Source organism: Aythya ferina (genome assembly GCF_964211825.1).
Source record: "Aythya ferina genome assembly, chromosome: 1".
Classification (NCBI taxonomy): Eukaryota; Metazoa; Chordata; class Aves; order Anseriformes; family Anatidae; genus Aythya; species Aythya ferina.
Window position 1 is genome coordinate 191,506,209 of NC_140296.1, and position 14,905 is coordinate 191,521,113.

The following is a 14,905-nucleotide window of genomic DNA, read 5'->3' on the forward strand; positions in this document are numbered from 1 at the left end:
TGTGAGACCTGAATCACCTCAGGGCTGGAGAACAACTTTGATTTTATAACCTACTGGGTTTATGATTCAAAGTCTGGCTGTTGCCAAACTCCAATGGGAGACTTTCCCTTCTCTAGCTCTTGAAAAAAATACTGCCAAAATCCTAAGAGAGTAGCTGTCGCATTCACATAAGTGGAATGAGGAAGGGACTGAAACCAGTCAGAGGGAAAACTAAGGAAAAAGGATTAGCCCAAGGTTTATAGAAGTTTAACTAATTTATTTGATGAGTTGGGTCCTTTTTTTGGTTTAAGATTATGTGCTCCAGATTTATTTATTTATTTTAGGTTCTGCAAATGCTGCTAATTGCTTGTGACTCTCAAACAGGAAGCAATCAGCAGACTTGCTTTGCCCATTTGGCCCAACTCACAGGAGTGAATTGCTGGTAATGCTAGCTGTCACTCTAGCAATATTAATTTGCATGCCACAAGTACACCAGCTGTTGATGCTTCAACATAAATAGACACGACCTCTGCAAAATTAGGAAGGCTGACGGACTCCCAGCATTTCAAAATTAAATGTTACCCATGCCCAAATTAGCAAAATGGGAGCTGTCACTGTGGTGATTAGTCCAGAGTCATAAAAATAACCAAATACTTAAGCCTTTCACATCAGGTATTCTAACTAAAGAAGAAAAGTGTTGTTAAGCACCTGATGGCTTCTCTTCAGTTTTAAAGCCAGTATTGGGATGCTTAATCAGATGTAGATTATATATTTTAGCATCAAAGGCAACAAAGAATTCCCTGGACATACAATCCACAGAGTATTATTAACAGTGGGTTGACAACATGCTATCTGGGCTGCCTCAAAAAATCAAAAACAACAAATAAAAAGAATTGCAGATAGTGTTTGTACCAAAAATTCTACAAAATATTGCACTGATATCACCTTTTTCATCAGAGTCAGAATCTGACTCATCTGAGCTTTCAACAACTTCCATGTCATCTTCATCCTCATCATCTTCCTCTTCTTCATCTTCATGATCACTTGCTTCCTGAATTTCCTCCTACAAAACATAGAGGAGAAAGACATTAAAACATGCCCACGCTTCACCTCCCATTTGCTTCCTATTATCACCGGGAAGCAACAATATTCACCTGACTCATTCCTAATTTTCTTTCTATAACCTTGTAAATCTGTACACAGAGAATAAATAAATCAACACAAGTACTTATAAATACTTACTGCTTCCAATTCATTATTCTCCCTCTCCGAAGTGCCTTTTTCATCTCTCTTCTCTTGCTCGTTATCTGTGTTGTCATCTTTAACACTAGCAGAAGAGGCACATACACAAAATATTCATAAACTGAAATGGCAAGTGCTTCCCATCCCCCAAACCTATAAGTTGTAATTTTAAATAAAGATGAAAAACAAAGTGCATACAAAGGTATAGATGTTGGGCATGGGTAAAACACAACTTCCAAATTCCCACAGAGCATAAAATAATGCTTAATCACTTTCAATCTTAGCTTACACAATATTAACGAGTATCACATTGTTTTAATCCATATTGCGCAGCAGGGACGATCAAAATACAAATCTTTGTAAACTGCAGAAGTATTCTTTTTGCATGGAAGTTGCAGTGTACCCAAAATAGCTTTTACTAAACACAGAAAAACGTGTGCAGGTGCAATAAACATTTATAGATGTTACTACACTCTCAATCTATAACAGAGCCTAACATGCCTATGATCATCTGAAATCTTATGCATAAACCCTAAGAGAAAATTTCCTAACCTATTGTACCACACCTACTCTTTGGATCAGTTATCTACCTGGACATCAAGGGAACGCTCAAAATAGGCGTTGATTGATAAAACAACAAAAAGAGTTGAGAAAGACTGAATTTTTGAAACAGGATTGCATCTCAAAAAGGAACTTTTCCCAACAATTAACATTGCATTTCAGTATGTTTCCATGCTTCTGTTTTTCAGAGTATGGTTCAAAATGTATTTAAATGCTAAGTACCTTTATATTTTTTCCTCTTTTAAGGACCTGAACTGTGAACTGTAATTGTAACAATGGCTCATCAATTTTTATTGTTACTATTATTTTTAGAGTGCAGAGCTTAGATACCACATGCCAATGTTAAAATTCAAAAATTGATGGCACTCTGCAAATTCTCGTGGACCAAGTATCAGTCCCTCTAGAATTACACATGCAAAACCCAAACAATCCCCAATAGCCAGGAAATTGTGACAGAACAGGGATAGACACAAGGGGAGGGGAGCACTGAGAGACCAAACTCTGACAAATCCAGTCCTCAGTGCTGTGACAAGACAGGTTCAACAGATTTGAGAAACTACTCAAATTTAGAAGTCACTTTTAAGACAGAGCTCTATTCTAAAGAGCACTGGTTACAGTGCTAGATGGTTCCTTCTGCCCTACTCATCACCAGTGAAACTGAATCCAGCTACAGCTGACAATGAGCAAGGCAGAGGGCATTCACTTTGATCTGCTGAATCCATGCAGCAGTGTGGAGGCTGGAAGTAAAAAGCTGACCCAGATTTGTCCAGAAAACAAATGCCAGACAAAAAACACTGAGCTTTGCAATCTTATTTCCACAGATTCTCATCTTACTCAGCCCACAACATGCTCTGTTTCACATGGAGTAATAAGCTTAAATGTTAATAGATCGTAGCTCTAATCTTCATACAGATCAAGAGAAGTTCCCAGGTTCCCTTCTGCACACAGTACGGAGCTCACCACTACAGAGAACTTGTGTTCTGCTTAATAAATGGGAGAAGACAGGAGGAAGGAGACCCAGCAGCTCCTCCAGACAGAACCAGGATGCTTAATAGGTATACTACTGATCTGCAGATTCACGTCATCATCCTACATGAATCCAGTGTGGGTTTTTTCAATCAAAGTAGACAGCTGACAAATAAAAGCTCCTTTACTTTAGTTTTTAAGGATAGTGTGTTTCTCTTTTTAGTCATAGAGCCTTTAATGTAACTGCTCTCCATCTATTACCTTGGCTGAAATTGAACTGAAAGAATGGTCAAGGCTTCAGTAATGCGATTTCGAGAAAATCAAAGGGACTGTGAGCGGACTTAACTGAAGTATGAAGGTCACATGCCAAAATTATTATGGTGGTATACTGCCTGCTATACGTTACCTATTATATGAGCTACAGAACTTTCCTCCTGCCCTTCATCCCATACAGGACATGCAAGAAAGAAATCTACTTAGTTCTACAGCGGCTCCCAAAGGCACCACCAGCCCACAACTGCTTGCAATCCCAAAGTCAACCTCAACTCCACAACAGAAGTTTCCTCCTTGGCACTTGCTGAAAGCCAAAACAGGACAGAATTCTGAAAAGCTGAAGGATCTACTTTTGAGGTACTTATGAATCTACCCAACTTCTTTCCATGTATGACAACCACTTAATTGAAATTACAGTTAATTAAAAACCTGGGAAATATTCCAACCTTCTTTCTTCTTGACTGCTTTCCTCAAGTTTCTGTAGCCTTCAAAAGCACGAGGTACAGTATTGGAAGGCCAAGCCAATGAAGGACAAACCAGACAGTGAAAAGCAAAAGTGATAAGAAGGTAAAAAATGATATATGAGCTTGTGGAGTTTAAAAACGAAATTTTAAAAGATATCGTCAAGAGACAACAAGTAGTAAAAAGGCAATACATTTTGCACAGTTGGAAAGTAAATAGAAAACAAAGCAGCAGCATTTTTAGGTTATCTAATCTGTCACTGTCAACAACTGTAAATTCAAATTACACTAATGAAGTTTTAGATATAGAAAATATGTTTCCTTTTGAGAGTTATTTCTAACATGGATTCAAAAATCTCTTAGTTCTTAAAAAAAAAACAACAAAAAACACAAAGACACTCTATCTTCTTTTGCCACTTAAAATTGGAAGAACTGAAAAGTTCAATAAGTACTGTCACTGAAACAAAGTTGCATATCCTCAGCAATATAACAAGACAAAAATAATGCACTAGTTTTATTTATATGCTGATAAGATATCATAATGTAAAATACTAATGAGATTTTTTAGTAATATTCCAAATAATATATTCTGAATATAATTCATACCACCTTTTTTTCAAACTGCAATTTTTTGTTGTTGTTTGGAGTCTTGTTATTTGTTTTTAAGTAAAAAGAATTGCAGTTTATTTTCTCTGGGATTCAAAAAGTAGATGCCAGTGGTTACTTGTTATTTAAAAAAATGCCTCAGAAGCAATGAGATGGATAAAATGTTAGTATTTTTACTTGTACTTTTTCCTCCTTAACAAATGGTGATGTAGCAGCAAAGAAGCATCTGGATGACTTAACAGTAGAGATGGCTTAAATTTCAAGAACTAATTAAATTCTCCATGTTCCCTTTATTTGGGAGTTTTGAATGTGAGCCTATTTCACACTGCCTGCTATCTTACTGCAGTACCAGCTAGGAGCTAACATGCTGAACCACATGGCATTTTATTGCTAATTTAGTTTAATAAAGGTTAGGGAAGTCAAAAGACTTCAAAAACTGTCAAAAAGACAGTCAAAAACTGTTTCCAATAATCTTTATGACAGATGCTTATTAAAGGCTACAGATATGAAGCAGTACATACCTGCTGCTCATTCAAAAACTGCCTCTTAGATCTTCAGGCTACCTCAGAACAACTTGGAGGAGTTGTATGTGTTTAAGACAATGCACCTTTAATCAAACATGCTGACCCTTAACCAGAAAATGAGCAGATCAAGAAAGGTAGCAGATGGGGCGGAGTGAGTAACTAGGCTTAACAATCCCATTTTAATTGGAAACTGCTAGTTAGACATCTTTAAAATAATAGTACAGTAAAAGCAGCTAAATGCCTGTAGAAAACAGAAGTAGAGCAAAGAATCCCTACCAAACTGCAGGGTAAATAGTCCCTTTGCAATACATTAGCACACCTATTGCCAATTCCTGAAATTTCAATAGGATCAAAATTTACAATGATGTAACCTGAACACAGGCTTTACATTTCATTAATCAGATGGAAGCACTCTGCAAATGGATAATCCCTCAAATTCTGTCATTTCCTAGCATCTGGGGAATCTTTAAGATGCTTTTATATCTTAGCATCTCTATCTTTTATAAGATAAAGATACTTCTTAGCAATTTAACAAACGCACCTCAGAAATACAACATTATTTAGCAATCTGCAGGCAAGCCATTGGATAGACTTAATCCATACCAGCACTTTGATAGCATGATCCCATTTTAAAGTACACAAAACCCACTTTGAAACATAGGCTGGCCACCAAAAGGGCTCTTCCAATTTCAAATTTTCTACAGTTCCCTACTACTTTTTTACTACTGCTCTTTTTTCTAGTGTAGAAAACTTCCCAAAGTGTTTTTCTTTGTTTCATTCTTGGGTGTTTTGGGGTTGGTTTTTATTCCTGTTTGTCTGGTGGAGGGTTTTTGTTTTCTAAGTGAACATCTCCTACAAATAAGAGGTATTACCACCATCTTTTTGTTCAATATATTAAAGAACACATTCAAGCCTTGGGCTGAACGGAGGCAAGACGATTCTGCTGATTTCATGTAATACTTCCACCCTCTCCTCAAGTTCCTACAAACATGACACACAAAAATCTATCTAAATCCCCATGAAAGTTTCCCAACAAAATGAGATGCAAAGAAAGAATCCAGTTATCATTAAAAGGAGTATTTTCCAAAAGAATCAGACATTCATATAATATATGGATTTATAGATAAGACCCCAAATCGCAAGGGTGTTTAGTCTCACTAACCCAAAGATACTTCACATTTCTACCACATTTCAGGCTTGCACCATTTTAGATTTACTTGCAGAAAAAGCCTGAAGGGCCATTAGTAAAAAGAGTAATAGAGTAGAAGCATGGGGAATTTCAAGAAAGAATGAAATATCTTTAACAGAATCATAGTCTTGGAGTACATAAACAAATCCTTGCTGTACTAACTGCTGTCTGAACAGGCATTTATATCAATGTCTATGAGCATTTTAGTAGATGAGAAACTGGATAGCAAAAAACAGCAAAGCACGATGTTGCAGAGAAGTAGGAAACCTCAAATTAAAAACATTCATAAAAGCAGAAGATAGAGAAAGCAAAAGAAGCCATTCCAAGAGCTACCAAAGAATTCCCAGCTATTCAGAATATCTTTTCTTCAGAAAGTTGTATCATTTTTGACACAAGGCAGAAAAAAAAAAAAAAAAACATAATTTTTGTTCTTGAAAATTTCTTTTGAACTTCAGATGCTTAAAAGAATTCATGGAGAGCACCTGTGATTTTACTGTTGTGCAAAATTATAAAATATAAAAAAGTCATTAAATGGGAGACATTCATTCTACAAATACCATATACTTCATTGGAAGAAAAGATGCAAGAGAAAAACACCTATAAATTCAACGTGTAAGAGGGTTTGTAGACACAACAGTTCCAAAACCAAACCCACACACCAACAATGAATTTTAAATTCTCAAAGCTAAGAAAATAACACATTCCTTTACTAATTAAAAGTAAATAAATAACACTATAATTTATACACCACCTCTTTTTCTTTTTCCTTTCTTTTTTTTTCAGCTTTTCTAGATCTTTCTTGGCTATATCTAGAATTTCCATTGTCTCTTTTTCGGAAGAAAGCATGGAAGCAGAAAATGCTGATGGTCCACCAAAGTACGTGGATCTTGTTGAAGCTCTTGACAAGTTGCGTCGAAGATTTTCATTCACTGCTTCACTTTCTAATAATTTTGCTCTTAAAAAAAAAAAAAAGACAAGTATAATTCTTTAGTATCTGTAACTGCAATGCATTATCTTCAGTTTTAAAAGAAACTGCAACACAAGGTGAAGTTTTATCAAATACAAGCATTGTAAATCCCTGCTCAGAGCATTTTACACAATGAGTACAGACATTGCACATGTATCATATGCATATACCCAAATGGACAAATATATTTATAGAGGGACACACATATATACAGATACATACAGTGCCTGCACACAAGTATATACTTTACACGAAAGCTGCTGCATTTTGTATCTGTAACATTAAGTGAGAATAGGCCAAATAATTTTTTTTGCAATAATGCAGCTCCAAGAAAGTGAAATATAAATATCTAGGATGTTTAATACCTTTAATTTATTTTTTTTAATGAGTCATTTCTCAGTAGCATCATTTATACCTGACTACGAAGTTATCATAAAACAATGCTTTTGTGCAACAATATTGAGTCACCATCATCATTCATGTAACAACTGACATTTGTATTGTCTGCTTCATTTTAGTTTTCTTTGGCCAAAAACATCAGATAGTCTTTGAAGCTGAAGGCCCACTGTCCTAAAGCAATCCCCACACAGTAAAACACAATGATCAGTCAACTGAAGTATTTACTTGCTAACATTACTAGTATTTTTTTTTTAATAAAAATGATTCAAATACGTATTATTTAAATACCTGAGATCTTCAATTTCCTTGATGTAATTATGAATCATGTTGCTAATTTCTTCATTTCCTTCTCCTTGGAGTGTGGGGGAAATAGTAACAGCATTAATATTTCAATAAAGCTACTAGGCGCAAGGTACCAGCAAAGAGAAATACCCATGCACATTTAGATCTTATGATTGATGAAAAATATTTCCTCCTTAAGCTGAATTAATGGTTTTATTCCTGTTTGTGATCAGAGTTATTAAAAATAACTTCTTGTATTCCATTTGTTTCTATGTTAACAACTTTTAGTAATGGATGTACAATAAATCAAAAGGAACCTGACCAACAGTGCACAAGAAGAACAATGCATTTGTGGTATTTCATTGCTTGATTGTTCCATGAAGTGAAAAGCAAGCCAACTGTCACCCATCTGTGTTTGGGTCCTCCCAAAGCAAAATGTTTAAGTCCGTGTGTAACTAAGCATAGAATAATTCTTATCCAAAGGGATTATTTCACACTTCCTGCTGTTCACAGGACTACATGAATAGTAAAGTCAGTCCCAAACAATTTCTATCTATAGAAGTCACCAGAAATAGTAGAGAAAAGAGCCAGATGGGGATCTTTCCCTGCCAACGTAGAACCCATGTTACCTTTTCCAAAGTCAACTCTTTGTTCTAAGAGACCCAAGGCAACAAGAATATGTAACTGGTTTGAGTTCATGTACTTATGAAGCAACTTACACACAAGCATGCACAACACACCCACAGCATACCTGCTCTGGCTAGCACTTGGTTGGCCTGATCACTCACAAGCTGTGTTACTCTGGCTCTCAGCGCATCAATAGTCTCTTGCATTGCTTTAATTCTAACACGCAGGTTGTTGTTTTCTGTTTGCAGCATGGCATTTTCATGAAACATGTCATTGATGCTTTCAACACCTTCTTCATCTATAATCCTTTTACCCTTGAGGAAACACATATATTATTACTAGTAAATGCTGACCTACACTTTTTTTTTCTTTTAAACTTAGCAAAGACAAGCCACAGATTGCTTAAAATTCCACATAAATATTCATAGCAAAAGATATTATTCTCTCAAAGAGTTTAAAACAGTATGGATAGTTTTTAAAGCACTGATGTCTGGTCAACATCATTTGGATCCTGCCTGCCCAGCTCCATATTAGCCTGAAATACAAGTTCTTGAGGAGGTTAAGAAATGAAAAGTCAATCTGTATTAAATCAGGATACTCTCTCAAGTATAACAGAGGAAGATGATGCTATTTGGTAACCACATTTACTGCTGAAAGCATTATCTTTAGTTTAAATTTTCAGGAAGAAATGGGCATTGTAAAGTATAAGTATTTAGCTTGTATAATTTAAAAATTATTTTTAAAACACAAATACTTCTAGCTCTCTATTCAGTTTTAAAGCAGTACATAATAACTGTTCACATATTCTTTCATGTGCCAATTTAAACTGTGATCGTTTTCACTTTGAAAGTGACTATTTCTCATCACTAAGAATGAGAGCATTTGGTAATGACTGGAAGTGCTTTATAAGTTAGTGTTATTACTCATTTTTTTTAGTGTGTGAAATGGAACCAGCCAACAGAAAACAAGCTGTAGAACTATAACCAGAAGAAGAGCAGAAATCCTAAAAGGATACACTTACTGTTTTGTATTCCATGAGCTCCATCTGTAGCCGTGTAATCTCACTGCGCAAAGCATTTATTTGTTGACTAGCCCTGTCCTGATTAACCATCACCTTGTTCTTGATGTTTCGTGCCCGATTCGCATACTTCAACGTGTTCAAGGTTTCCATGAAGTCTCGATCTGATGGGCTCACACACGCTATCATGAGAGTTTGACTGCAAGTTACAAACATAGATTAGCTTTACAAATCAAGAACAAAAAGAGTACAGAGGCTAACAGGTCTTCATATGGAAGGTAAAAAAAGGAGTAGTGATTTCATGACATTTGTGAAAATTTTCTAGACCTAGCTCACTGTAGCAGGAGACTGGCAACCACAAAGTTCCAGCACTGTAACACCTCGTATCACCGTAGCATAGTATAAGAGAGAGATCATTAATTGTTCTACATATAAAATTATAAAAGCAATTAACTGATGTTCCTAGAAATCTTTTTCAAATTATACTCGGTTTTCCTAATCCCATGTAAACTGAGATTAAAGTACTTAAAGGCAACCTGAGGTCTCAAACAGTGATTTGGATCGTGTTAGTTGCCAGGACTCATTAATTCATGAGGTGCCTTCCCACTTAATCTGGAAGCTGCCCAAACACTCATCTTCAGCTGCCCGTATGTGCCCAGAACGTCATAAAATACCTGTCTTCCACCTATACTTTTCTACTGAGATCCAAACTGCCTAAATTCTTCAGCTCCAAATATCTACTATACCAAAAGAAGCCCAAAAGATAGTACTGATCCTCGGTACACCTGGCAAGAAATGTATTAATTCCATGTTTTGCAACACCACTTAAGCTTAGAGCACTTCCATAAAAAGGAGCAATAGTTGAGCTCCATGCCCAAGACAAACAACCACTTTCTGGGCTCCTCTCCACCCTGTAGCCATCCCATCTTGGGATATACAAGGCGAGAACATGCTCCCTGCTCCAAGAAATAGACCGGGGGGGAAAAAAAGGAAAAAAAAAAAAAAAGGAAAGAAAAAAATGTCTTTCATTCCAGCCTAATGTTTTAGTTATTCACTTGGTAAGGGGAGGAACCAGGATCACCAGGGTCCCTGGAGCACACTCGTTCTCATTTCACATCAGACAACAGCAGTTTGGAGGGGTCAGAGCCAGAACTTCAGCTGTAGATCCTAGCTTAATGGCACCAATATGTCCTAAGTTCTCAACAGACAGGGGAAAACACATATATAGGAGTTGACTGGCTCATCCCCAGCAGGCTTTAGAGGAACGTGCTTCTCTTTGTTGTACGTGGAAGTTTAGGTGCTTGTGTTAGGAGTGCACTGTCTTCAGGGCAACGGAGCAGTATCTGCATTAGGCAGACTGGATCTGATCTTCACCTTCTGTAATTTCAGATCAAGAAAAACAAATTACTCCTTGAAACCCTTTGTGAGGCAAGCGATTAAATTCGCCTTACACACTGGGAAACTAAACTAAAAAGAGTAACTAGCCTGAGGACATGGTAAAGGTTCAGTATATAAAGGACTAGGTTTCTGCAATTCTCTCTCAGACCTCCTGTGCACCATTGCATCACCTCCCCAGACTTGTGGAGTTTAGTCATAAAGATAAGAACATGCTACATTAAGGAAATAATAATAATTCTGAGATCAGAACTACTTGTGCTTTCAGTTCAGAATTTGATTCCTTTTCTAAGCCTCAGACAACTGGTTCTGCTAGCTTTCTTAAAAACTGAGCAACTCAAACTCCACTTTCCTATCTCCATTTTGTAGTGGACTCATTTTTAAACACCATTCTACTTCTTTTATTTTTCCACTTCTTTAAAATGCCTCCCTGAAATCTAGGGCGTGCTCCATATTTTAACTTGAATAATTCAAGAAACATTAATGCTTAAACGCTGCTTCAGAACTGTTACAGAATTATATTTGTATTCTAACCTGAATATATATTCTATCTTTTAACCTGAATCACTACCAGCAAATCTTTTTAAGTATTCACAAAAAAGAAAGGATAATGTGGACTGTAGTACCTAGGGTGGAATTTGGAAAGCTATGGAAAAGACTAGCAGGAATCTAATCATCTGATTTCCCAGAGGAAAAAAAATGCATATTGATTAAAATTTAGCTTTCCCACAGTTCATTTGCTAAAGCATGGATATGAAATTATTTAAGTTGTGATACAATGTGCAACTCTTCCTTAACAACAAACTACTAATTTTTACCTGCCTTATCATGTATATTACATAAATAAAAATGAGGGGTGGGAGAAAAAAAATAACATCAGTCAGGAACAGAAATAATATATCTTCCTATCCTTGTAAATGCTCTGGAACTGCATTTACTATCTGCACATTTTACTGTAAACTGTGATTTCTCTTGAAGTACAGAAGAGGGAGCAGTTGAGCTACCAGACAAAAAGTGTTTTCAGTCAAATAAAAATATTTCAGTAAAAATGCAATTTTAGAAGCGGCTTGAAAAGTGACTATTGGCTGGTGTATTTGATATAAAATTAGTCAAGAAATGCTATTTGTAAAGTTATTTCCAGAAACAGCTTGGAAGTCATGCACTCGGTTTCTCCTGATTTTTCCCTATTATTGGGTTTCTTCCTCTGTTAAACACTTTTGAAAATCCTAGCCTTTATTTTACCCATTTTTTATGTGTCTCTGCTGCAATACTGCAGACTGTTACTGAAGTTATATCTCTGAAGAACAGAGCAGTGATTTAAAAGATCTCCTCCACTTCTCCCTATTCTTTTGTGAAACGCCCAGAATACTTCCTGCCCCCCTAGGACAGCAGATTAAATAGAGGAATAAACATACTACCTTGCTAAAACATACTTAACTATGGTCCCTTTTGTGTTTCTACATGTTCATAGTGCATATTGGCTTAGAGCTTCCAGAGCCCAAGCCTCTCTTCCTGGTCTCTATGCAATACATATACAGAGGAGGCTCGTACAAACAGTTCTGGTGACACAGTTGTTTGATTTTATTCATCTCTAATTCGACACCAGATAACTGGACATATCCATAACATCCTGAGATAGACAACCTTTATGAAAAGACAGCAGCGTATGTGCTAAGCTGCCTTGCTCAACAACAAAGTGTACTTTGTGCAAGGAGAACTGGCCGCATGAAGCTCCTGTTCATGGTGATCAGAGCAGACAGCGAGCCTGTGCCCACAAAGGCAGCAGTCTGAGCTAGACAATCTAATTTGCAAATGTGGTTTGGGCTCCCTAGCTAATAGATGGCAACACATGCTGACGCAAGCCAGTGGAGATCCAGGGAGAGACATCAGCCAACAATAGAGCTTTCCTGAGAGGTAAGGCTGACATCAAAGTCAGCTTGAATGTCTCTGCAGAAATAACTCCCTGTTTTTAGGCCTTCATCCGGCTCTTAGAAGGCATAGCTTCAGCAGCAGCCAGCATCTATGAAGACTTCACCATATGAAATGCAATTATAAATACAAATAGTAAGGGCACAGTATTGTTAATCCCCAAGCCTTAGCCCTTTGCATGCAATGCAGCCACCTCCATGGTAACCAGCACAAACTATGGCAAAGGGCTTGAATGAAGAAATACAACTGGATGATAAGTAAATAATGGGATAACTGCACGCAGATATCCACAACGCTACCTCTTGGGGAGGGAAAAGGCATGAGAAAAGAGACTGAAGGGAAATTAGTGACTTAAAAAAAAAATCAAGGAGAGAACACAAAATTTGAGAAGTTAAAATAGCAATAGTCTGATGAAGTTCTTCAGGGAGAATTCTGGTGGGTTTTATTTGTTTGTTTGTTTTTACAGCCTTATTGAAAGATAGACAAAGTCACCTCCCCTATGTTTCCATACTGGCAACAAATCAAAAGCTAATATTGTTTAGCAATTCAGGTTAAAATAAGCAACAAAAACATCTGCTTGAAGCAGAAGTCATCATGGCTTTAAACTATGCTGTAATTAATATGGTTATGACCCAATAACAGATTTAACATTTATGGTACCTATAATCTAAAGAGGAAGGATTTGTCCTTTACTTAGAAGTTACCATTTCCAGGTAACTCAAAGCCCCATGTCTAGTAAAGCCACAACAGCACTGAAAAGAATGATGCAAAAAGCCTCTTTAATATCTTTCCCTTGCGTTGCCAGCATTTCCTATCATAACAGTCATTTATTTTGGAACCTCCCACCAACAAACAATAATAAAGATAACAACTCTCTTTAAGGGTTATTTTGCTTTCTGAAGATCATGTACTCATTCACTTTGATTCACAATGAAACATGCAAAATGTTCCCGTACCTGTTTCCCCCAAGGGAGTCCTGAAGTAGCCTTGTAAGCTTTGAATCTCTGTATGGTACATGAGTTGCCTTCTTACTTTTATCTCCCAATGCACTTATTACATTGCCAAGAGCCAGCTGTAAAACACCAAATTGTGTAACATGCAAGTTAGAATCAATTCCCAAGTAGTTTTAGTTTAAAAATCAGTTACAAACTCAAGCGTGTGTATTAGGAGGGTGGAAAGGGGAAATCACACAATTAACATACTAAAAAAAAGTATTTCTGAATGTTTTTACATTGGAAATCATTTGGAAATTTATAAATGTTTATCATACAGTCCAGTATCTTCAGGGACAAAGTGCTTAACAAAATTGTGTGCACTGTCTATTGATACATCAGTCACAAACTGAAGTTAGAACTACTTCATGTAACAAACATTTTGTTTCAATGATTATTAAAGCTCGTCTATTTCTCTAACAGTAGCCATGTTCTCTTTAAAACTGATCCCTATCGGGCTGCTTTATGCTAAATTTAGATTAAAACATGGAACATTAATATGAAAAAACAGATTTTACTACCTCGATGGATATAAAAAAAAAAGTTGTATCTGATGAAGATTTAAGCATTTAAGTCTTTCAATTATGCATCCATGGCCATTGCATTGCTAAAAAGTGGCTTATTTCATGTTCATAAACAGCTAAATATTTGGCTATAAAATTATTTTTAGATGTACAACTAAACTACATGTGCAGGATTTTTCACTTGCCAAATTAAAACACATTCCTCTAGATGGCGCCCTGTACAATCAATTGTTAACATAGTCTTGAAAATGGTTTTACTGCACCCAGTTATTGCAGAACTGCATATAGCACATGTTCTAAGAGTGCTTTAAAGTTTAATTCATCTCCATCTGTTTCCCAAAGTTGATTACTGGAATTTACTATAAAAGAGGGTTTTGTGATCATATAAAATATTACTTTTACTATGTTTGTTTTCAACTTTGGGCATTCTGTAACCCATTTTTGTTAAGGGTGCATTTGTTTCATTAAACCTCCAAATCGCTGTTGGCTTTGTGCTTATAGTAATGATGAAATTGAATTGAATGCTCTTCCATTGGCTACAAAATATAACCAACGCCCTGACTGTAAGAGAATCACTAAAAGTTCCAGTGTGCAGAATACATCTGACACTATACATTAGAACCAGGAATAAATAAATAAATGAATAAATCAAAGCTATTTAAAGGTATGATTTCAAACAAAATGAACTTGTGTAATTGGGTCTTTAAAAGAAGAATTGCAGAGCCTGCACACAGCCAAGCAGCTCAAAACAAAAGGTATGAAACCACAATCTTCACTGAAAATCACAAGCACTACTTTTCAGTGTACTCATAATTAAAGTATTTAATAGCTAATTACAAAAATGCATAAAGAGCCAGTACTCAGATAAAAAATATGAAGTGATGCTATCAACTTAAAAATTTTATTTCTACTTAAAATGTTTTCCCTAGGGTTTTTTTACTCTACATACTAATAGAGTCAGAATTTATTCA

The 14,905-nt window shown here is 36.2% G+C and overlaps 1 protein-coding gene across 9 annotated transcripts in view; it reads right to left on the reverse strand.

Moving 5' to 3' along the window:
* KIF21A (kinesin family member 21A) overlaps positions 1–14,905 on the reverse strand; it is an 89,151-nt gene that overhangs the window by 35,898 nt on the left and 38,348 nt on the right. For 6 of the 9 annotated variants that reach the window (XM_084531398.1, XM_084531393.1, XM_084531397.1 and 3 more), the window contains exons 7-14: positions 13,375–13,490; positions 9,098–9,293; positions 8,201–8,390; positions 7,456–7,519; positions 6,553–6,756; positions 3,468–3,506; positions 1,222–1,306; positions 925–1,042 (exon numbers count right to left, since the gene is read on the reverse strand). In XM_084531398.1, the coding sequence (XP_084387524.1) occupies positions 925–1,042; positions 1,222–1,306; positions 3,468–3,506; positions 6,553–6,756; positions 7,456–7,519; positions 8,201–8,390; positions 9,098–9,293; positions 13,375–13,490 (1,012 nt within the window). The remainder of the gene's footprint in view (positions 1–924; positions 1,043–1,221; positions 1,307–3,467; positions 3,507–6,552; positions 6,757–7,455; positions 7,520–8,200; positions 8,391–9,097; positions 9,294–13,374; positions 13,491–14,905) is intronic. The other 3 variants (XM_084531395.1, XM_084531394.1, XM_084531400.1) reach the window with 1 other exon arrangement.